Below are 22,437 nucleotides of genomic sequence, written 5' to 3' on the forward strand. Positions count from 1 at the left end.
TCCCCTCCTACCCCCCCCCCCCCCCCCCCCCCCCCCGCGCGCAGATGCCCGTGTCGTCGGTCCCAGCCAAGAAGAAGAAGAAGAAGAAGAGTGCAGCGAGCGGATCAACGGGATCAGGGACAAAGTCGGGCTTTCGAGCTACCTCGACAGCGTCGTACACGCCCATCGAGACGTCGAGCAGGACTGCTGGAAACGGAGGCGATGACGATGGCGCGAGCATGTTCTCAAAGCCGGCCAATGCAGGATCGATGTTCTCAGGCGCGGCAAGCTCGCTGGACTATGGCGACAAGGTCGAGGCGCTTAACCGCCGCGAGGCAGAGCTTGAGGCCAAGCAGGTCCAGCTGGTGCAGAAGGAGGAGGAGCTGCAGCGGATGTTGGCCAAGATCCAGGGCATGCGCCCGGCCAACTGGCCGCGCTGCCGGCCCATCATCCATCACGACATCAAGGGTGAGATCCCGCGTGAGTTCCAGTCCACTGTCCGCCGTATGTACATGCTGTACTACTGGACGCTCCTCACGCTCACCTTTAACTTTGTGGTCCAGATCTGGGCCATGGTCGCCAAGGTCGGCGACATTGTCGGCTTCTTCCTCGCCCTCGCTTACATGCTCTTTGCTCCGTTTCTTGCGCTCGGCTTTTGGTACGTCCCGCAGTACGCGGCCATGCGCGTCGGCAAGGCCTCCAAGTTTGTGTCGTTCTTCATGGGCTTCATCATCCACATCCTCTTTATCGCCCTCCTCCTCGTCGGCATCACCAAGGTTGGCGGTGCAGGCATCGTTACCGCCGTCCGCCTCTCACAGGCTGGCTATCACCTCGGCACCACCCTCTGCGTCGTCAACATCTTCTTCCTCCTCATCCTCCTCATTTGCTCCATCGCCATGATCCGCGTCGTGCACTCGATTTACCGTGGCCGCGGCGGCGACCTCTCCCGCGATTCGCGCGCGCTCCTGCAGGAGTCTGCTGCCCAGGGTGCCGTCTTTGCGGCAAAGGCCTAGCTTTCTTCTTTTACTAAACGCCACGGCTCACCTGCTGAAGGATTGCCAGCACCTGCTCCCGCGCAGCGTCATCCATGATCCCGCTCCGCCTCGCAAACGCCTCGTGTGCAGCTGCCAGTGACGCCTCCTGCTCCGTCAGTGCCGCCAGCTCGCCGGTCACCTCACCGGCGAGTGTGGACGCCTCACTTGCCCACGCACGCGCTCCTTCGCTCACCGCCAGCCGAGCTGTGGCCGCATGGATCGCCTCCAGCCGTGCCACAAGCACGTCAACCAGTCCGCCCGCGCGCTGCCTGTGCTCCAGCTCGGCGAGCTGCTCCAGCAAGCCCTCGCGCTCGTCGACCAAAGCCGCCATCTCCATCTGCGCCTCTGCCAGCGCTGCGGCAGCCTCACTGCTCGACGCGAGCACGTGTGTCGTTGACGGCGCCAACAGCTTGGCCTCGGCCGCCTCCTTGGCGTCGAGCGCATCTTCAAGTCTGAGCGAGAGCGCGTGCGCCATCCGCTTGAGAGCGCCAGAGTCGTCAGCCACCTCGGCTGCGAGCTCGTCGTTGCGAGCCTTAAGCCGTGCGTTGTCAGCGATCATGACCTCCACTCGGCTGTTGAGCCCATGCAATGCAGATGTGAGCCGCACTGCCTTGGCGGCTTCGGCCTTGGCCTCAGCGCGCGCATCGGCCAGCGCCCGGGTCAGCACCGCTACCATTCGCTTTAGCTCGGCGTCGGTCGAGAGCGACTGCGCAAGCATAGCGTTCTCTGACTTTTGCGTGTTGACCACCTCGCGAAGCTCTCCGACTTCGGCTTCCAGCTCGCTGATGTGCGCCTTGAGCACTTCGTCGGCCAGGTCGCCGTTGTCATGAGCCGCGCTTGCACTGCGGTCGGCGAGCATGGTTTCGAGCTGCTGGATTCGCTGTGCCGCCGCTGCCGCGCGCTTAGCCTCCAGTGCCCGCTCGTGCTCGGCAGCCTCCTGTGCTGTAGCCAGCACTCGTTTGGCCTTGTCTTCGCCCTCGACAGCGCTTCGCGCCTCGTCTTCGAGCTTTGCAAGCCGTTCAAGCAGTGACTGCACCTTGGCTGTCAAACTTGTGATCTGCGCCTCGCGCTCGGCCACAGACTCGCGCAGAGCCACCTCGGCCTCGGCCCATCGCTTCTTGCATGCCTCTGCCCCGTCTGAGAGCTCCTGCGCCGCTGCCACTGCTGACTCGGCCTCTCCGGCGCGCTTTTCAGCAGCTAAGGCACGCTCCTCAAAGCGCGCCAGCTGTTCAGACAGCGTCTGGTCTACAGCCTGCGTCGCTTCGGCACTGGCCTTGGCCGCGATGGCCTCTGCAGTAGCCTGCTTAGCCTGGGTCTCAGCATCAGCCGTTGCCTGCTTGGCCTCGGCTGCCTCAGCCATCGTCCGCTTCACCTCGGCTTCGGCCTGCTCGGCCCGAGCGTCAGACTGCTTGGCGCGCGTCTCAGCATCAGCCGCTGCCTGCTTGGCCTCCGCTGCCTCAGCCATCGTCCGCTTCACCTCGGCTTCGGCCTGCTCGGCCCGAGCGTCAGACTGCTTGGCGCGCATCTCAGCACCAGCCGCTGCCTGCTTGGCCTCGGCTGCCTCAGCCACCGCCCGCTTCACCTCGGCTTCGGCCTGCTCGGCCCGAGCGTCAGACTGCTTGGCGCGCGTCTCAGCATCAGCCGCTGCCTGCTTGGCCTCGGCTGCCTCAGCCACCGCCCGCTTCACCTCGGCTTCGGCCTGCTTGGCCCGAGCGTCAGCATCGGCAATCTTGCGCTGTGCCTCGGCTGCCATCTGCTCCGTTTCGTGCTTCGCTTCAACCACCTTGCGCTGTGCAGCAGCGACCTTGGTATCGGCGTCAGCCTTCACCTCGGAAGCCTCGGCTCGGGCCGCGTCAGCATCAGCTTGTGCTTGCTTGGCCAAGACCTTGGCCTTGACGGCCTCGCGCCGCGCTCCGGCCACTTGGTCCTCGGCCTGGTTATCGGCGCTTGCTACAGCTCGCTTGGCCTCGATGGCCTCGCGATGTGCTTCGGCCACCTGCTCCTCGGCATCGCGCTTGGCGACCTTGGCCGCAGCCTTGGCCTTCTCGGCCTCGGCCTTTGCTTCTTCGGCTTCCGCCTCGGCTTGCCTTGCCTGAATTCCGGCCTTGGCCACCGCGCGCTGCGCCTCCGCAACCTTGGAGTCGCGCTCGGTCTCGGCCTCCACCACTGCCCGTTTCGCCTCGACAACCTCACGCCGTGCGGCAGCAACAGCCTCTTCAGCTGCCTGCCGTGCGCCCTCGGCCTCAGCCTTGATCTTCTCGGCATCATCCTTGGCCTTCTCGGCATCAGCCCTGGCGTCAGCTGCCTCGGCCTGAGCCTGCTTCGCTTTCAGTCCGGCCTTGGTGATCTCGCGCTGCGCTTCGGCCTCGGCCACCTCGCGCATTGTTTCGACCTCAGTCAGTGCGCGCCTGGCCTCGCTAGCCTCGCGTCGCGCCTCAGTCACCTGCGTCTCTGCAGTCACTCGGGCCTCGGCTGCCTCGGCTTCGGCCTGCTTGGCATGCGCTTGCGCCTTGCTTGCCTCGCGCTGCGCAGCTGAGACTTGCGCCTCGCGCTCCATGTGAGCATCGGCAACAGCTTGCTTGGTCTCAGCAACCTCGCGCTGCAGTGCGGCAATCCGTGCATTTGCCTCGCGGCCAGCAGCCGTCGCATTCGCCTTGACCTGCTCAGCCTCAGCTTCGGCCTGTTGCAGCAATGCCAGTGCGTTCTCTGCCTCGCGCCTTGCGGCGGCCATCTCTGCCTCGCGCTCAGCTTCCGATTCAGCTGCTGATCGCTTGGCTTCGATAACCTCACGCTTCGCCTCTGCAAGCAGAGTCTCAGCTTGCTCGACTTCATGTCGGGCCTTTGCCGCCGCGGCCTCAGCCTGCTGGACGCGCGCGCTTGCCTTGCTAGCTGTGCTTTCGCGTTCGGCAGCGGCCAGCTCCGCCATCCGCCGCGCCTCGTCAAGACCCGCTAGAGCCATCTCAGCTTCGGCCTCCGCTTGCTTAGCTCGGGTGTCGGCCTTGGCCGCCTCGCGCTGCGCCGCAGCAACGTGTTCTTCACGGACCTCGGCTTCGGCCACAGCTCGCTTCGCCTCTCGCCGTGTGCTCTCGGCATCCGCTCTGGCATTCTCAGCCTCTTTGCGCGCAGCCTTCGCCTCATCAGAGCTGCGTGCGGCCGCAGCCAGCGCTTCGGCAACGCGATCGCTGGCCGAAGCGACCGCGCGCTCAGCATCCGCCATTGCGCGCTCGGTCTCATGCTTCGCTTCATCACGCTCAAGCATAGCCTGCTTGGCGGCTGCTGCCGCCTTGGCGGCCTCCCGCTGCGCCGCGGCAGACTGTTCCTCCGCCTCCTGCTGAGCCTCTGACACAGCACGCTTTGCCTCGCGCACGGCTGCCTCGGCATCGGCCTGTGCAGCCTTCAGCGCCTCGCGGCTTGCAATTGCCTCCTGCCGTGCCTCCGCAGCATCGACATCGGCCTGCTGCGCCCGCGTTCGCGCCTTGGCGCTTTCCCGCTGAGCCTCGGCAATCTGCTCTTCGGCAAGCACCTCAGCTGCAGTCACACTCCGCTTTGCCTCGCGTTGGATCTGCTCAACCTCAGCGAAAGCAAGTTCGGCACTGTTCTTGGCCTCTTGCGCCTCACTTCTAGCTGCCGCCGCCTCTGATCTGGCCTCAGCCAACATGCGCTCCGCATCAGCCACGGCAGCTGCTCGCGCGTCTTGCGCCACTGCAGCAGCAGCACGGGCAGCAGCCACTTCGGCCTTGCTCTCCTCAAGCACTCGCGCGACCTCGGCCCTTGCTTCGGCAGCCTGAGCTCGTGCTTGCTCAGCCTGGGCGGCAGCCTTGCCTGCCGCACGCTCAGCCTCGGCAGCCCGGTCGTCGGCCTCATCCATCGCCTGTCGCGCAGTCCGTTCAGCCTTGCTAGCCTCTCGCTTGAGACCTTCGATTTCGGCAATGGTAGCGTCCAGCTCGGCACGCGTGCTCTTGGCATCTGCGACAGCCGCAGCTGCCTTGCACTTGGCCTCCTCGATCGTGCGCTCCACACGTGCCTGGTCATCAGTCATCGCTTGCTGCGCCACCTGCTTTGCCTCGGTCAGCTCGACCTGCAACTCGGCTAGCTCAGCTTTGCTCTGCTGCAGTCGGCTCTCGGCCTTGAACGCCTTGCGCTCAACCGCAGCAACTTGCTCCAGCGCGCGCTCCTCGGCATCGCGCAGCGCCCGCTCGACCTCGCGTCTCGCCTGAACTTCTTCCGCCAGCTTTCGCTCCGCTTCTAACAGCTGTGCCTCAATCGTCGACACTCGTCGCTCAGCCTCGCGCTGAGCAGCCTCAGCCGCAGTTGAAGCCGCACGCAGTGAAGCATCAAACTCGTTCCTCGCAGCTGTCAGCGCACGCTCATGGGCAGCGCTGGCAGCGACTTCCTGATCAGTCAATGCTTTCACCAGGGCAGCCGCATCTTGAGCCTCGCTGCGTGCCGTGGCCAGTGCCGCCTCGGCTTGCTCTGCCCGCGCCACCGCATTTTCGGCCCGCTGCTCTGCCTCTTCGACAGCGAGTCGTGCCAGCCGCGCTTCCGACACAGCCTTGGCAGCTGCAGCTGCGTGTTCCGTGCTCTCTTTCTCCGCATCGGCCACAGCCTGCTTGGCGTAGCGACGAGCTGCATCCAGCAGCACTTCGGCCTCTTCAGCTCGCGCAATAGCAGCGCTAGCCCTGTTCTTTGCATCTGCCACCGCATCACTCGCAGTGCTCTCTGCAGCAGCCGCAGCACGCTGTGCAGCCGCAGCCGTCAGCTCGGCCTCGACGCTTGCTGCCTTGGCATCTGCTGCGCTGCGTTCGGCAGCTTCCAGCCGAGCACGCATTCGCTCCACGTCAGCCTCAGCCTCCGTCACCTTGCGCAACACCGCACTCTGCGCCTCAGCAATCCGCTTGTCAGCACGCGTCTCTGCATCAGACACCTTGCGCTCAGCATCGGCGGTAACATCTTGCACTCGGGCATTAGCTAGACCGGCCTTGGTTGCAATCTCAGCCTCAGCATCGGCCACAAGCCGTTGCGCTCGCTCGCGAACCTTGTTCGCCTCAGCCTCAGCAGCCTCGACCATCTTGAGTGCTCGCACTTCAGCCGCACTTGCTGCACGCTCTGCTTCCTCGCATGCACGCCGAGCTTCGCGCAGCTGCGCTCGCAATTCGGCAGAGGCGCCTGCTGCAGCAGCCTCGCACTCTGCCACCTTTCGCTGCGCCTCGCGCGATGTGTCGACAGCATCGTCCCGCGCATTCTTAGCTGCTGCAGCTGCCTCCACAGCCTTTTGCTCAGCAGCAGCAATCGCTTCTGCGGCGCGAGCAGCGCTTTCTGCTAATGCATCTTCCGCCTCCTTGGTTGCTGCCGCGGCAGCCTTGGCTTCATCCATTGCCATATCACGCTGGGCGCGGACAACTCCAGCCTCGCGCACCGCCTCGGCGATCCGAGCCTCGGCCTGCCGCTCCGCTGCCTCTGCAGCCTCACGTGCCTCAACTGCTGCAACTTCGGCCTTGGCTGCCTTTTGTGCAGCCTGCATCTCGGCTTGTGTGGCCCTCTTGGCCGCTGCCCGAGCCTCGTCAACCTCGGTCCGCATCTCCGCAAGGCGGCGTTCAACCTCAGCAACCCGCGCCGACGCCGCCTGTTTCATCTTTTCGGCAGCCGCCACAGCAGCACTCGCCTCGGCCTCGGCTTGGGCAATTTTGCGGTCACTAACCGCCTTCGCATCCGCCACAGCCCGCGCACTCGCTCGACGCGATTCATCTGCTGCAGTTTCGGCCGCCGCAGCCGCGCGTTCCGCGTTTTTGACCTTTGCCCGCGCCTGTTCGGCTTCTGCCTGATACTTCTCGGCCTCGGCCTCAGCCGTGGCTGCATTATGACGCGCCTTTTCTGCTGCGCCATGTGCGTCCGCAACAGCCGCCATCGCCTTGGCCACCTCGCGTTCCGCCATGGTCTCAGCTTGCGTTGCTGCACGTCTCGCAGCTTCAGCCTTTGCCTCGGCGTCGTCGCGCTCACGTTTGGCATTGTCAGCCGCGTCAAATGCACTTGTTGCGGCAGCCTGCGCCTTACGGGCCTCTTCACGAGCCAGCTGAGCCTCGCCCTCGGCAGTTGCCACATCAAGAGCGGCGTCGGCCAAGGTGCGCTTCAGCTTGAACGTCGCCTCATCGGCAGCTGCCACGGCCTCTTGCACCTGCAGCCAAGGTCAGAAACCTCACGCTGCGCAGCCTCGAGCTCGGAGTTGGCCTTGCTCGCCTCCTCGCGGGCCGAGTTGGCGGCTGCCTGTGCGCGTTTTGCCTCGATCTCGGCCTTCAGCCGCGCGTCTTCAGCAGCCGCCACTTCAGTGCGCGCTGTCTGCCGCACATGCCGAGCCTCGTCCTCCATCTTGGCCCGCTCTGTGTTGGCAACTTCTGCAGCCTTCACCGCGGCCTCTGCATCTGCGCGCGCCTTCTCAGCCGCCGCTTCAGCCCACTCGCGCTCGCGAATCGCAGCTGCAGTAGCTTCCGCAGCACGAGTGCATGCACTCTGCGCAGCAGCCAGCTTCTCCTGAAGCTCACCAGCCACTCGTTCCGCACCCAATTCGGCAAGATGCAGTGAGGTGTCCATCTCTTGCCGCGCCTCCTCTTGCACAGCCGACACGCGCCGCTTGGCAAGCGCAGCCTCGTTCTCGGCTTCACTCGCCCGCGAGAGTGCACCCTCGGCCACAAGGCCTGCTTCATCACAAGCAGCTTCCGCAGCCTCAGCTCGCCGCAGGGCTCGCGCCATCTCGCGCTCAGCCTCCTCGCACTTGGCTGCCGCCACATCGGCAGCTGCCTTGGCCTTGCTTGCATCAGCCTTGCTCTGCGCCATCGCAGCCCTCGCCGCCTCAGCCTCTTCCTGCGCCATCACCATCGCACGCTCCGCCCGACACGCAGCATCAACAGCATCGGAGCGCTCTTGCTCTGCCGCGCGTTGCGCATTGATAGCCATGTCGCGATCGTTCTCAGCTTGCTTGCGGCGGCTAGCGGCTTCGACAGCAGCCTGCTCAGCAGTCTCTGCGCGCCGCTCGGCAGCATCTGCTGCCCGCTGCGCCGCCACGAGGTCGACCTCGACCGAGTTTGAATCGCGTGCCGATGCGAGCGCCGCCCGCTGCCCGGCTTCCGCAGTCTCAGCACGGACAATCGCAGCCTGCTCACTTGCAGTCAACTCGACCAGCTGCTGACTGGCCGTGGCCGATGCTGCCATGGCCGCATCCGCCTTTCGGCGCATCTCCTCAACCACAGCCTCCGCATTCTCGGTAGCTATTGTCGCCTTGGCCTCCGCTTCGCGGGCCTTTCGCTCTGCCTCCAGCCGCGCTTCATCAGAAGCAGCAGCTTGTGCCTCTGCGATGTCGGCACGGACGCTGGCCTTCTCCGCCGCCCTTCGCTCTTTGTCTGCCGCTGCTTGATTCGCTTCTGCCGCCTCGATAGCAACATGCATCTTCCGCAGCGCATCCTGACGCGCCAACAGAGCGTCGGCCGCAGCTGCCTCTGCCGTATCAGCCTGTGCAACTGCTCTCGCAGCCTCATTCTTTGCCGTCTTGGCATCGACTTCTGCCGTCTCGGCCCGCTCTTCGGCCGAACGGGCTGCTGCCATGGCAGCATCGCGCTGCGCTTCTGCTGCTGCACGCTGTGTCTCGGCTTCATCTGCACGACGACTGGCTTCAGCACTGCTCCGCATCGCCTTCTCCGCCTTGATTAGTTGAGAGTCTGCCTCGGCTAGTGCGTCTCGGAGCTCTTCGACCGCGTTGCTGGCTAGCGACTCGGCCTCGGCCACCCGCGCCTCGGCCACCGCTGCCCTCCGCTCTGCAGCCTCGCACGCCACTTCGGCGTGACTCGCTCGCTTCGCCGACTCCCGTGCCTGGCTCATTGCCTCGGCCTTACTGGCTTCTGCAGCCTCCACAGCAGCAGCCGCATTGGTAACTGCGGCCTTGCGCTTAGCCACAGCGCTGTCAGCGAGCGTCTCGGCCTCGGCTGCGCGGGCTTCTGCCACTTCTGCCCGTCGCTCTGCTGCTTCACGCGCAGCCTCTGCGACCTCGGCCCTCTGTGTCGCCGCCAGTAGCTCCTCGGCACTTGCGCCGACCGAGCTCGCCATCCCCTCAGCCTGCGCCACCGCGCGGTCGCGCTCGTCACACGCACGCGCCGCCACGGCTTCGGCCTCGGCCGCCCGGCGCGTAGCTTCGGCAACAGCACGTTGCGCGGCATCAGCCGTCTCCAAAGCAGTGCTGGTCTCTTTTCGGGCCTGCTTGTGCTTGGCCATCGCATTCGCAGCCGTAGCTTCGGCATCAGCGGCCCGGGCCTCGGCGGCAGCTGCCCGCCGCTCGGCAGCGTCACGGGCAACATCCAAGTCGTCAGCCCGGCGACTAGCGGTCCTAGCACTCGCCGCCGCGAGCGCCTCGGCTTCACGAGCATCACGTGCCGCTCGAACCGCGCTCTCACGCTCGTTCCATGCTTCTATCCGAGCTGACTCGGCCTCTGCCGCACGTCGTGTTGCATCACTTGCGGCGCGCTCAGCCCGTTCGGCCGCCGCGGTGGCATGAGCAGCCTCAGCCGTCGCTGCCCTCCGCTTGGCCACAGCGTCATCTGCGAGTGCCTCAGCCTCGGCTGCGCGGGCTTCTGCCACTTCTGCCCGTCGCTCTGCTGCTTCACGCGCAGCCTCTGCGACCTCGGCCCTCTGTGTCGCCGCCAGTAGCTCCTCGGCACTTGCGCCGACCGAGCTCGCCATTCCCTCAGCCTGCGCCACCGCGCGGTCGCGCTCGTCACACGCACGCGCCGCCACGGCTTCGGCCTCGGCCGCCCGGCGCGTAGCTTCGGCAACAGCACGTTGCGCGGCATCAGCCGTCTCCAAAGCAGTGCTGGTCTCTTTTCGGGCCTGCTTGTGCTTGGCCATCGCATTCGCAGCCGTAGCTTCGGCATCAGCGGCCCGGGCCTCGGCAGCAGCAGCCTGCCGCTCGACAGCCTTGGCACGAACAGTCGCTTCACCACAAGCATCGCGAGCATCGCGCGCCTCCTTCAGAGCCGCATCGGCTTGGGCCTCGGCGGCCCGAACGGCTGCAAGTGCTTCCTCGCGAGCAGCATTCGCCTGCTGGAGCGACGCCACACCCTCCTCCAACTTGGCGTTTGCCTGCGTCGCAACCCGCTCGGCGCGACTCGCACGGTCCTCGGCAGCATTAACCGCCACCTGGAGCTTGCGCCGCACAGCCTCGACGGCTTCCTCCTGCAGCTCAAGCGTCTCGGCCTCGGCAACTCTAACACGCTCCATGGACGCAACTCGCTCATCGTTGGCGGCCACCCACGCTTTGCGTGCGTTCTCCTCGGCTTCGACAACGGCCGCCTTGGCTTTTCGGAGCTCAGTCTCAAGCTCAGCCATGCTACTCGTGTCTGCCACCTGCCGCTCCAGACGCTCTACCGCGTGCTCGGCAGAGGCGAGGAGCACCTCCAACTCGGCGACTTGTTTCTCGCGACCATCCAGCCGGCCTTGCAGCTGCGCAGCCTGTGCAAGTGTTGCCCGGAGCTCGCTTCGCAGCTCAGATCGGGGCGTCTCGGACGTCTCCTCAGCTTGCAGCCGCGCCAGCGCTTGCTGGAGTCCATTGACTTCACCGCGAAGGCTGGCTACCGCCGACTCTGCGGCGTCTCGCTCAGCCTCGGCCCGTCGCCGCCGTTCGACCTCGGCCTCCAGCTCGGCTGCGACGTCGGCACGCTGGACCTCGGCCCGCCGGGCCTCACCGCGAGTGAGCTCTAGCTTCCCAGCGAGCATGCTCTTTTCTGCCGTTGCCTGCGCCAGCGACTCTTCGAGCACGCTCTTAGCCTCACCCAGCTGCTCCGCCAGCATGGTCGACTCAAGCAGCCGGGACGCTGTCCCTGACTCGTTCAGCGATGACTCGGAGGCCAGCCGTGCTTCAAGCTCATTGATCTGCGCCTGCGCTTCTCGCAGCGCCCGCCTGCGGTCGGCTTCGCGAGCATCAGCCTCTTCCAGCAAGGCGCGTAGCGCAGTGCTCTTTTCGCGCTCACCGATCGCCTGCTCGCGCTCCACACCCATTCGGGCCTCAAGCGCTGCAAGCGCCGTTACCATGCCTTCCATTTTGCCTTCGAGCTCGGCCTTCTCCTTGCGTACCTGTGCCAGAGAGTTTGCAGCACGCTCAGCACGCCCGTCAGCCTCCTCCACACTTGCTTCGGCCTTGACCCGTGCCGCCTCGGCCGCCGCCGCAATGAACTGGGCCTCCTCGGCCGCTCGCGCATCAATACGCGCCTCTTGCAGCGCCTTCTGACACTCGGCCAGTTCGGCATCAAGATCACCAGCCTTGGCGGCCACTCGATGCACAGACACCATCGAAACCTCGCTAGCCTGAATCTCAGCCCGAAGTCGCTTGACCTCGGCCTGGCTCGTCGCCAGCGCAGACTCCAAGAACATGTTGCGCTGCTCGTACTCGGCAGCAGTTTGCGTCAGCCCGGCGACCTTTCCGACCAGCGCAGCCCGCTCGTCGGCAGACGCGTCTACCTCACCAGTTTGCGACGCTAGCCGCGCCTGGGCCGCAGCGAGCTCGCTACGCACCTGAGCCAACTCATTCTCCCGAGTAGCCAAAATCGTCGCCAGCCCGTCCCGATGCGCCGCTTCCTCACGCAAGTCAGCAAGCTCGACCTCGGCTTGCTCACCGGCAGCGCGAAGGTCGGCGTTGAGGCCTTCCACTTGAGCCCGCCGATGACGCTCTTGCTGAAGCAGGACACGCTCTTGGTCAAGCGCATTCGCAAGCTCCCGCGCCTTGGCCTGTGCCTCATCAGCACGGCTGATGGCGTCGGCAGCTTCGCTGCGCGCAGCAGCCAGCGCCTGCTCCAACCGAGAGACGGCCTCAACCGCCTCCTCGGCCACACCAACACGGCGCCTCAGCTCGTTGGCCTCGGCCGCCGTCTTGATCAGCGCGCTGGCGTCACCCGCGGCCATCTCTTCCAGCCGGATGACGTTGCTGCATGCTCCAGCAAGCTCGCCCTTGAGCTCGGCAGCCTGCATGACCAGCTTGTCACGTGCAGCAAAGGCTTCGTCAGCCTCGGCCTGTGCCCGCCTCCAGCGAGCCTTGGCCCGATCCACGTCCTCAAGAGCCAATTCCAGCTCGGCCTCAACTGCCTGCAACCGTGCTGTCGCTCGCGCTCGCGCCGTCTCACTATCTTCCAGGGAGGCACGCAGCGTCGCGATCTCGGCGCGAGCCTCGGCCCGCCCACGGGTCGCGGATGCTCGCGCGGCCTCAGCCTCAGCTGTGCGCCCATGGGCATCATCCATTTCAGCCTGCATTGACTCGACCAGGGCCTTGTATCGCGCCACGGACGCCTCTGCTCTTGCAAGTGTTGACTCTGCAGATGCGCACGCTGCATTTTGCTCCGCCGCTCGGCGCGCAGTCTCGGCTTCTGTCGCGCGAACCGCATTCACCCCAGCTTGCAGACGGGCCGCCTCGGCTTGAGCCCGGCTCACCGCTGCTGATGCCTCGACGTCACCAGCAACGGCCGCAGCGTCAGCCGCGTTCTTAGCGGCTTCCATCCGTGCCACCTGTGCCTTGGCTTCCGCAAGCAGTGCTGCTGTCGACTCGGCTTCTGCAGCAGCACCTGCACCATCGGCCATGGACGCATCGCGAGCCCGCTCGGCCTCTTCCTGTGCGGCCGTGGCGACAGCAACGGCATCTTCGAGCTCAAGCACCCGCTTTTGCGCGCTCGCCAACGCTTGCTGGTTTTTGGCAAGCTCGATCGTCTTGGCCTGAATCTCTGAGCGAGCCTGAGCAAGAGTTGCATCCACACCTGTCGCAGTGGCTCTATCGCGTGCCGAAACGGTCTCTTGCAGAGACGCCAGCTCAGCCTGGAGCGCTGCTGTGGCCCGTGCCGAGACCTCTGCCCGCTCTTCAGCAGCCTCGACCATAGCCTCCAGCTCGCGCTTACCAGCTCGGCTCTCTTCCAGCTTGACTTCCAGCTCTGCCACCACATCCGCCGTCGCGCTGGGCGCGATCGCCGTCGTCATCGGCTCGGGCTCGGGCTCGGGCTCGGCCGGTGATGTAACCGGCGGGCGGCCATCATCTTGAAGCGCTGCTTCCAGCTCGGCGATCCGTGCCTGCAGTCGCTTCTTGAGCGCCTTGAAGGCCAGTGCCTTGGCCCGAGCCTCGGCAAGCTGGGTAGCGGAGGCCACGGCTTCCAGCTTTCCCTGCTTGACAGCGTCTGTCAGCTCAGCCACCCGAGCTTCGCTCGATGCCGTGTCAGCCTTGGCTGCTGCAACAGCCTCGTGCGCCTCGGCCAGTTCGCTTGTCAGGCCTTGCACCCTGTTTTCGGCGGCTGCCAGCTGCGGATGGAGGTTAGCCACCTCGGCACGCAGCGTCTCGCGATCGCCCTGCAACTTTTCAAGAACCGCGTTCTGGGTTGTCAGTGCCGTACGGAGCGAGGCCTCGTTCTCGCGCGCCTCCTCATAGTTGGACGTCATGTCAGCCAGCGCCGACTGCGCCTCAACAAGGCCTGCCCGAATTGAGTTGATTTCCTCGGCAGCCCGGTCGGCGTCGTCCGCCGCACGTGTTCGCAGCGTCGTCAGACGGTTCTCCAACCCAGCACGATCCTTGCTCGCTGATGCGCGCAGTGCATCCATGGCCACTCGTGCCTCCTCAAGCTCGCAAGCGCGATCTGCCAGTCGCAGCTCGGCCTCGGCCACCTGCCGCTCCAACTCAGTAACTCGGATTTCCATCGCACTGACGCTTTCTTCGGCATCACTCGCCCGACGGTTGGCAACACTTGCCGTCTCGGATGCTGCGTCCGCCTTGCGCTCTGCAGTCTCTCGCGCGGCAACGGCCTGATCCAGTTGCTTCTTGAGCCCAGCAAGCGCGGCTTGCAGCTTATCGACTGACGCGGACTCACCAGCAGCCTCAGTTTGAGCAACGTGTCCAGAAACGGCAGCATCCAGCTCCGCGGCGCGTGCGCGAGCAGCCTCAGCCTCAGCTTCCTTGACCACGAGGGCTTGCTGGGCTGCACGGAGCTCGCGCTTAATGGCAGCTTCAGCACTGGCGGCGGCAGCTAAGCTTCCAGCAGCCTTGCGGGCGGAAGCGGCAGCCTCATCTTGCGCTGCCACAAGCTTGGCCTGAAGCGCGGCAGCTCGGGCATGCGCCTCTTCCAGCTCGGCAGCAGCAAGCGACGACCGCTGCGCGTCCGCTAGCTCGTCCGCAAGGGCCGTGTTGCGCCGACGAGCCTCATCAAGCAGGACATGGGCCTCGTGTAGCTCTTCCTCCAACCGCGCGTTGGTCGCCAGAGCTTCGCCCTGAAGCTCTCTCAACTCGGCACAGTTCCGGCGCGCATCGTCAAGATCGCTTTGGAGCGCAGCCATTTCGGCTTCAAATGCTCTGGCATCGCGCGAGCGCTCCGCATGAAGCGCCTCTATCGCAAGCCCACGTTCAGCAAGCGACGCATCCAGCTGGGCCCGCTCCCGCTCCAGTTCCACATTCACTCGCTGCACTGTCTCGTCCAGCGATGCTTGTGCACTGCGAGCAATCTCGAGCTCGGCCTCCACCACGCCAAGTCGCGAGCCCAGGCTCTTGGCCTCCATCTCTGCCAGCCGCGCCTGCCTCTCGGCCGCGCTTGCGCGATTGCGCTCGCGTTCGACCTGTCCCACAAGCGCTGCATTGGCCTCTTCGGCGTTGTGCGTGGCAAGTGTGCTTGCTGCACGCTCGGCCTCCAGCTCGCGTCGCAAAGTGTCCAGCTCGCCAGCCTGTGCATCAAGCTCGGCTTGAACTGCTGCCGGCATGGCTGCCACTGTATCGAGCGAGGCTTGGCGAAGGAGGGTGGCCGACTCCGCGGCTTCTCCAGCTGCAAGTTCGGCCTGCTCCAGCTTGGAATGTGCAGCAGCAAGCTCGCTCTTCAAGCGGGCGACTGCCACCTGCGCAGCCTCGGCCGCCGCCACTGCCTCGTCATGACCGGCTTCGGCTCGTGCCACCGCAGCCACTGCTGCCGCAACTTGCCCGCTCTCATCGCTTGCAGCGGCCATCTCGGCCTGCAGTGCATGTGCTGCCGCCAGCTCACCCACAAGCCGCTTGTGGACTATTTGCGAAGCTTGCAACTCGACAACCGCCTCCCGCTCCCGCTCCGCCGCAGTCTCAGACGCGCGCAGGGCAGCCTGTCGGGCTGCCATCAGTGCGTCGACCTGCTCCGCAAGAGAACGTTGGATCTCATCCACAGCCGCAAACTGCTGGCATGCCATCTCGGCTTGCGCCTTCAACTTGGCAATCTCGGCCTCTGCAGACCGCAGCTCGACTTTGATGTCGCGGCTCGTCTGCTCAGCTTCAAGTGCTCGGGCGCTCTCGGCCGCCAGCGCGGCCTGTGCCGCAGCCACGTTGGCGTTGGCAGCGCGTAGCGCCGTCTGCAGCGCTGCCTGTTCGGCCGCCACCCGCTGCTCCTCAGCCGCAGCCTCAGCATGTGCGGCCACTCGCGCTGCGCGCTCACGCTCGAGTGCAGCTTCCAGCTCTTGGATGGTGAGCTCGAGATCCTCGCGCTGTTGTTCAGTCTCGCCGCGGACTGCTGCAAGCTCAGAGGCAGCCACAGCAAGCCCGGCCTGTTGCGACTCGACCTCTGCACGGAGAGCCTCACGGGCCTTGATGGCTTCCAGCAGCTCACCTCGAGTCGACGCTAGCCTGCGGCTAGCGTCCTCGGCGGCCATTTCGGCGCGCTCAACACCCGCAGACAGCTGCAGCATCTCGCGGCTATTCTCTTCCAACGTAGCAAACAGCGTAGCGAGCTCGAGCGACGCCTCACTGGCAGCAGCCTCAGACTCAAGCGACTCACTCCTTTGGAGCGCAGCCACCCGCACTGCTTCAACCTCTCCGGCAAACGAGGCGTTGCGCCGATCCAGAGCGTCGCGGGTGACTGAAAGCTCGGCCTTGACAGACACCAGCGCCTGTCGGGACTCAGCGGCCTCATCCTTAGCGGCAGTAAGCTCAATCTGCAGCTCGCGTGCGGTGGCTTCAGCACGCACAGCACGGTCGACAGCTGCGACGGCATCCTCTCCCAGCGGCAGAAGCGCAGCCTTTGCACCGTGAAGCTCGTGCTGCAACTTGGTCACCATGGCGGCCGTTTCGGCTGCTTGCGAGCGGGCATTGTCAGCTTCCTCGCGCGAGAGCGCCAGTTCAGCGTTGAGCTCCTCAATCCGGGACTCGAGGACGGCCACCGAGTCGCGCGCCGCTTCAGCGGCGACACGCGCGTTGGCGGCATCATCGAGCGCCTCATCAAGCTCTGAGCTCATAGCGGCCAGCTCTTCGAGCGCGGCGTCACTCACAGGTGCCGCCCCCAGCCGCGCCCGTCGGCGCTCCACGCGCTGCGACAGATCCTCACTCGATGCGCCTGTCCCATCAGGTGCACCGCCCAGCGACCGTTTGGCGGCGCGGGCAAGTTGATCCCGCACCGCCACGGTCTCCTGCAGCGAGGCTTGGACAAGGCCCAGCTCGCGCGAGAGCGCGGCCAGCCGCGACTCAAGCCCACTGCAGTTGCGGCGTGCAGCTACCAGCTCAGCGTCTCTCTCTCTCAGCTGTCGCGAGAGCCGAGCAACAAGCTCCTCGTACTTTGCCTCGGCTGCTGCAGCGGTCGACTTGATCGAGTCGGCTGCAGACCGCGCATGCAATGCCTCGCGCTCCGCTGCAGCAGCACACGTCTCAGCGGCTGCACGCTCTGTCGTCAGTCGCGCCAGCTCGCGCGCCATCCGCTGGATCTCGGCTGTTCGGGCACGACCAGCGTCTGCAGCGCGGCTCTCGGCGGATTCCAGCCCCGCCTCAAGCGCAGCGATCTTGGCCTCTGCGGCCCGGAGCGCAGCCTCGGCGTGCTGCAACCCAGAAACAGCACCACTGGCCTTCTCCAGAGCAATTTGCGAGTCTGATGCCTGTCGGACCATTTCCGAGCGTAGCAGCTGTGCAACGTCGGGGCGACCTTGGCGAGCGCAGCTTCGCGCAGCTCCTCGTTCTGGGCCCGAAGCTCTTCCACTTCAGCAACATGTGCCTCGGCCAAGCTTGTGCATGTTGCCGCCGCCTGCGAGGCCTTGGTCTGGGCTTCAGACAAGTCAAAAAGGGTGGCAGAGTGAGTCGCCTGCAGGCTAGCCAGCCGTGCTTCGGCACGGGACAGATCATCATGTACATGACTCAGCTGCGCCTTTTGCATGCCCACCTCCCGCAAGGCGTTGTCCTGGCCATCCTTTGCCTGCCGTGCTGCAGCAGTGAGGTCAGCCACTTGAGCCTCGCGGGCAGCGACCTCGGCAGTCAAGTTGGAGACCGCCGCGTTCTGACTCGCCACCGCATGTTCCAGCTTAGCAACAACCGACTCGAGCTCAGCAACGCGGTTCGAGCTGGCGCGCTCCGCCGCCGCACGCTCCTCCTCTAGCGCAGCAACCTTGCGTTTCAGTGCCTCCATGGCTGCAGCATCGGCGGCACGAGTTTCCTCATTGGCAGTCTCGAGAGCAGCGATCTGCGCCGACGCGGCGTTGGCGCGCGACTCGGCGCGAACGCTCTCTTCGCGCGCCGCGGTTGCGGCGGCTGTTGCTGCCGCCAGCTCGGCATGGAGTGCCGAAACTTGGGCTTGGGACTGCTCGGCGCTCGACGTCGCAGCCGCAGCCTCACGAGCAGCCGCAGCCGCACGCGCTTCGGCAGCATCCACAACAGCGGCCTGCGCCTGCGCAGCAGCCTCGGTAGCAGCGGCCTCAGCCTCGATGCTCTCAGCTATAGCATCTGCTGACTCGCTGTCGACAAGCGCAACAATCCGGGCCTCCAGAGTCTTGATCTGCTGAGCCGTTGCGGCTGCCACTAGCTCCGCATCCGACTCTAGCCGGGCAACGGTGGCCCGGGTTGACACTAAGGCCTCGTGCTTGGCACTGACTGCAGCCACGGCTTCTTCCAGTTTGCGCGCAAGATCAGCCGTGTCACGCGACGCAGTGTCGGTAGCATCCGCCGCGCTGCTTCGCACAGCTTCCAGCTCCGCCGAAACTTCAGCTAGCCTTGACTGCAACGCAGTGGCCTTTTCCTCGGCTCGATAACGAGCAGCCTGAGCAGCCTTGACGTCCATCTCCAGAACCCGGCCCGCGTTGTGACTGGTCTCAGAAACTAGTTCGGCTCGCTTGGCAGCAGCAACGGCGACTCGAGCTTCCGCCTCTGCCGCTGCTTGAGCAGTCCGCAGCTCGGCGATTTCATCCCGGGCGAGCGCTAGCTCAACCTTGACTTGCTCAGCGAGCGAGTGAGCATGATCAGCAGCGCCCTGAGCAGCCTCAACATCGATGCGAGCGTTGAGCTTGAGCGTGTCCATCTCGTTCTGGATTCGAGTGAGCGAGCCGGTGAGCTCAGTTCGTACCGCAACTGCGTCACGGAGCTCTGCCTTGGTTGCGACCAAATTGCCTCTGAGCGCGGCCTCGCGCTGCTGCGCCGCCGACAGTGCACCCAGCAACTGCATCTTGAGCAGACCCATGGCATGAGCATGCTCACCAGCCAGTCTCCGCACAAGCTCAGCCTCTCGCTCTGCAAGCATCTCAGTATCAATGGTTGCGTGCTTGGCAATGGTCGCTGTTTCGGACGTCGCTGCCATTCGAGCAGCTTCAACCTCGTCGCTCAGCTCAGCCACCTGCGCTTCGAGCGTGGCAATGGTCTGCCGCTGTGTCTTGAGCACAAACTGATTGGCCCTCTCGTTCTGAGCAGCCTCAAAGCGAGCGGCTCGGGCCTCGGCCAAGGCCGCGCGCATGCTGGCCATCTCATCGGAAAAGCTGGTGCGCTCGGCCTCGAGCTGATCCTCGACGGTAGCAAGGCGCGCAGTGGCATCGTCGGCGGCCTCGCCTGTCGTATGGCGCTCGGCGGCGAGGCTCACGTTGAGTTTCTCGGCCCGGTTGAGCATGTCGCGCACCCTGTTGTTCTCCACAAACAGCTTGTGCTTCTCGTCCTGCACCTTCCCGTTCTCGGCGAGAAGCTTCTCAATCTCGGCACGCAGGGCAGCTACATGACCACGCTCTTCAGCAAGCTGGGTGTGGACCTCATCGACGTCGGCTTCAAACTGGGCAGTGGCCTTGGCACGCGCACGTGCAGCATCATCCACCGCCACTTCGTGGGCCTCGGCAAGCTCGTCGGCGCGCTCCCGCTCGCGCTGCAGCTGCGCCGTCAGCGCCTCGACTGTAGCTTCCAACGACGCATTTGCGGCCGCAAGCGACGAGACCTGCTCTGATGAGACAAGGTCAGCTTCACTCACAGCCGCCAGCTTGAGATCGGCCAGCGACATGGTGCGCTGAGTCTCGAGCCCGGCCTCTTCAAGCTCAAACACATGCTCGCGGAGCGCAAGGAGCTCTTCGGCAAGCTTGCGGTTTTGATTCCGCAGAGTCTCCTCAACCTGGAGCGCCTCCTCCTCGAGGCTCTCCATCAGGCTGTCCTTCTCGGCTGCCGCCTCGAGCGCAGCATCCAGAGCGGCGGACAGCTCGACCTCGCGTGCACCACTGGCAGCCTGCAGTGCATCCATCTCGGCCCGCACACTCTCGACAGCGACCTGTGCATCATCGAGCGCTTCCCGGGCGACACGCGCCTCAGCGCGCGCGACAGCGGCGGCCTTGTCGGCCTGAGCTTGCTTGTTCTGCGCATCTTGAACATTGGCCAGAAGCGAGTCCTGACTGGCGTTGGCCGCCTCGAGCTGGCGGCGCAGGGCAAGGACAACAGGTCCATCAGCGGCGCTCACAGCACCAGCAGCCCGAGCGTCCTCCAGGGCTCGGTAGAGCGCGTCCATTTGTGACTGAATTTCACCGGCCTGCGCCTCGACGGTAGTCGCAGCACGTGCCGCACGCTCGCGCTCAAGCTCAAGTTGCTCTTGCGCGTCGGCAAGCTGGGTGGTGAGCGCCGCGATGCGGGCTCGTGAAGCCTCGGACGAGTTGACGGTATGGGCTTGTGCTTCGGCAGCCCGCTTACGCGACGCCTCCAGCTCGGCAATCCTCGCCTCGGCGGCCGCAAGCTGCATCTTGGTTGTCACTTCGACCGACGACTGTCGGGCCAGGCCGGCAGCGCTCGGACCGCGGCGCGAACGGGCTGCTGCCAGAACGCCGCACATTGCCCTCAATGATCCGCCAAGGACGTCGAGCTCGGCACTCTCACGAACAAGTGCCGACTCTAGTGCTTCCTTTTCGGCAACCAGGTGCGCGACTCGCGAGTCGTCTCCATGCGGAGAAGCGAGTGCAGCGACGCGGCTAGTCTCAGTTGCCGGGACAACTGGCACAGCATCCGCCAGCTCGGCTTCAGTCTCCATCCGGCGCAGTCTGGACTGTAGCTCTCGAATGTCGCTCTGGGCATTATGAAGAGACTCTGCCGCAGCCGTGGCTCGTGCGACCTCGAACGCCATCGCCTCGTTCTTTGCCTCCAGCTCAGCGCGGAGGCCAGTGACAAGATCAGCCTGCTTAGCGCGGTGGTCTGTGTCATCATCAAGAAGAGTAAAAAGCCGCACCAGCTCGGCAGCTACATGCTCGCTTACAACTGTTGGCGACGCGTCCGACGACATGGTCTCTACCACGGTGCGCAGAGCAGCAACTTCGCTCTCGAGGGCAGTGGCGGTGGCAAGAGCGGCATCGTTGGCGAGCGCGAGCTGGGTGGCGAGAGCACGTTTCTGTTCACGCGCGCGCATCGCATCCTCGCGGGCCGCATCGCGCGCGGCTTCCAACTCGGCCAAGCAGGCCTCAGCATACTGGGCGTCAGAAATAGCGTTGTCACGGGCAGTGGCAAGCGCCAATGCATTGGCCTGTGCCACCACGATTTGGCGCTCGAGCTCTGCCTTCTCCACCTTTGCTGCCTGGAGAAGTACCTCAAGTCCATCTCCGCGCGCGCACGCGTCGGCATGCTCCGCTTGGAGTGCAAGTAGCTGGCGCCGGGTGGTGTCACGGGAAGCCGCTGCCACCTCGAGCTGGGCCACTAGCCGTGCATTCTCTTCCGCCAGCTCGGGGAGTGGCTTGGGAACCCGGATCGACAGTTCCTCGTCCAGCTTGATCTCCACCGGGAGCTCGTCCACATTGCAACCATAATGATTGAGAGTGACGTCAAAGGCACGTGCAAGGAGCACGAGTGACGAGCTGGCACGCGCGTAGCTCGAGTGAAGACGAGAAACTTCAGCGACAAGCGAGTCGCGCTCTTCGGTCAGTGCACGCTGAACGACCGCAGCACGACGGGCTGCGTTCTCAGCAGTGCGCTGGACCTCCGCCTCGGCTGGTGCCGACGCCAGCTGAGCCTGGAGCGACTCGAGGCGACTACGAGTTGAGGCGGCCTCTGCTTGCGCGCTCTCAGCGAGGTTGAGCGCATGCGCCATGGCGGCATGATTCTCGACAGCAGTAGCCTGGGCAGCCTTGAGCTCCCCCTCGACTCGAGTCAGCGACTGGCTGCGTTCGAGCGCCGCGAGCTGGGCTTTCGAGGCCGAGACGGAGCTTTCCTCCAGCTGCACGGCAGCCTGAGCCTCACCGAGGGCAGACTCAAGGTCTCGGATTCGAGCGTTGGCAGCCTCAAGTTGAGTTACAGCTGCGGAGCGAGCCGCGGCCTCTGCTTCGACCTCCGACTTGAGCGCACACAGAGCAGCATCAATCGAGACATGAGCGTCGCTATCGGCGGTATGCCCTCGAGCACCATCAGCAACAGGAGCGCGATCAAGAGCGTCGTGTGCAGCAGCAAGTTTGGCCTCGAGAAGCTTTGCCTGGGCCTGGGCCTTGGACTTGACTGATGCAACATGTGCGGTCTCGCGCTTCACCTCCAACTTGGCCTGAGAGAGCGCGAGTGCTTGGGTATGGAGCTGGTCCTCCAGTACACTGATACGGGCAGCGAGCAAGGCATTGTTCTCCTCCGCCGACGCCAACTTGGCCTGAGCAAGATGGGCAGCGCGGGTCCGAGATGCTTCATCACCTGCGAGGCTGCGAGCATCTGCGGTCACGACATCTAGCTCGGTGCGCAGCTTGCGGCGACGCTCCTCGGACGCTTGCAGTGCAGCAGCCAATGATGCCAGTGAAGCCTCCAGGCCGACTTGTGTCTCCTCGGCCGAGCGCGCGTCGGCCTGTGCCGTTGCGAGTGAGGCCTTGAGAGCGGCGACCTCACGGCTATGAGTTGCATTAGCATCCTGGGCGGCCAGTGCTGCATTTGAAGCTTGCTGGGCAAGCTCTGCCTCGAGCTCGATCACGCGGGCCTGTGCGGTCTCGGTGTCAGCGCGCGCCTTGGCCGCTGACTCGGTGGTGCGGGTAAGCTCGCGCGAGGCCACTTCAAGACGCGCCTCCAAGTCTTGCACTTGTTGCGAGGAGCGGTCCTGACTGAGTGCAGCCCGAGCGGCGGCGTGCTCTGCCAGGGCTAGGGCCGACTCGAGCTTGCGAATCTGATCCTCCAGAGACTCACATGTTGCACGCTCAGCATCAAGTTGCTGCTGGAGCATGTCGAGCGCGACTGCCGGGACTGTGCGTG

At 65.0% G+C, this 22,437-nt stretch overlaps 2 protein-coding genes across 2 annotated transcripts in view; one reads left to right on the forward strand and one right to left on the reverse strand.

The window, feature by feature from the left end:
* AMSG_03809 (uncharacterized protein) overlaps positions 1 to 1,026 on the forward strand; it is a 2,031-nt gene extending 1,005 nt beyond the window's left edge. Inside the window, exon 2 of the mRNA XM_013904259.1 lies at positions 45 to 1,026. Coding sequence (XP_013759713.1) covers positions 45 to 992 — 948 coding nt within the window. The 3' untranslated portion in view covers positions 993 to 1,026. The remainder of the gene's footprint in view (positions 1 to 44) is intronic.
* AMSG_03810 (leucine-rich repeat containing protein) overlaps positions 989 to 22,437 on the reverse strand; it is a gene marked incomplete at its 5' end in the record, with an annotated part of 30,314 nt that continues 8,865 nt past the window's right edge. Inside the window, 4 exons of the mRNA XM_013904260.1 lie at positions 989 to 2,364; positions 2,680 to 7,176; positions 7,206 to 16,886; positions 16,934 to 22,428. Of these exons, the coding sequence (XP_013759714.1) occupies positions 1,006 to 2,364; positions 2,680 to 7,176; positions 7,206 to 16,886; positions 16,934 to 22,428 (21,032 nt within the window). The 3' untranslated portion in view covers positions 989 to 1,005. The remainder of the gene's footprint in view (positions 2,365 to 2,679; positions 7,177 to 7,205; positions 16,887 to 16,933; positions 22,429 to 22,437) is intronic.

This window comes from Thecamonas trahens (assembly GCF_000142905.1).
Source record: "Thecamonas trahens ATCC 50062 unplaced genomic scaffold supercont1.14, whole genome shotgun sequence".
NCBI lineage: Eukaryota > Apusomonadida > Apusomonadidae > Thecamonas > Thecamonas trahens.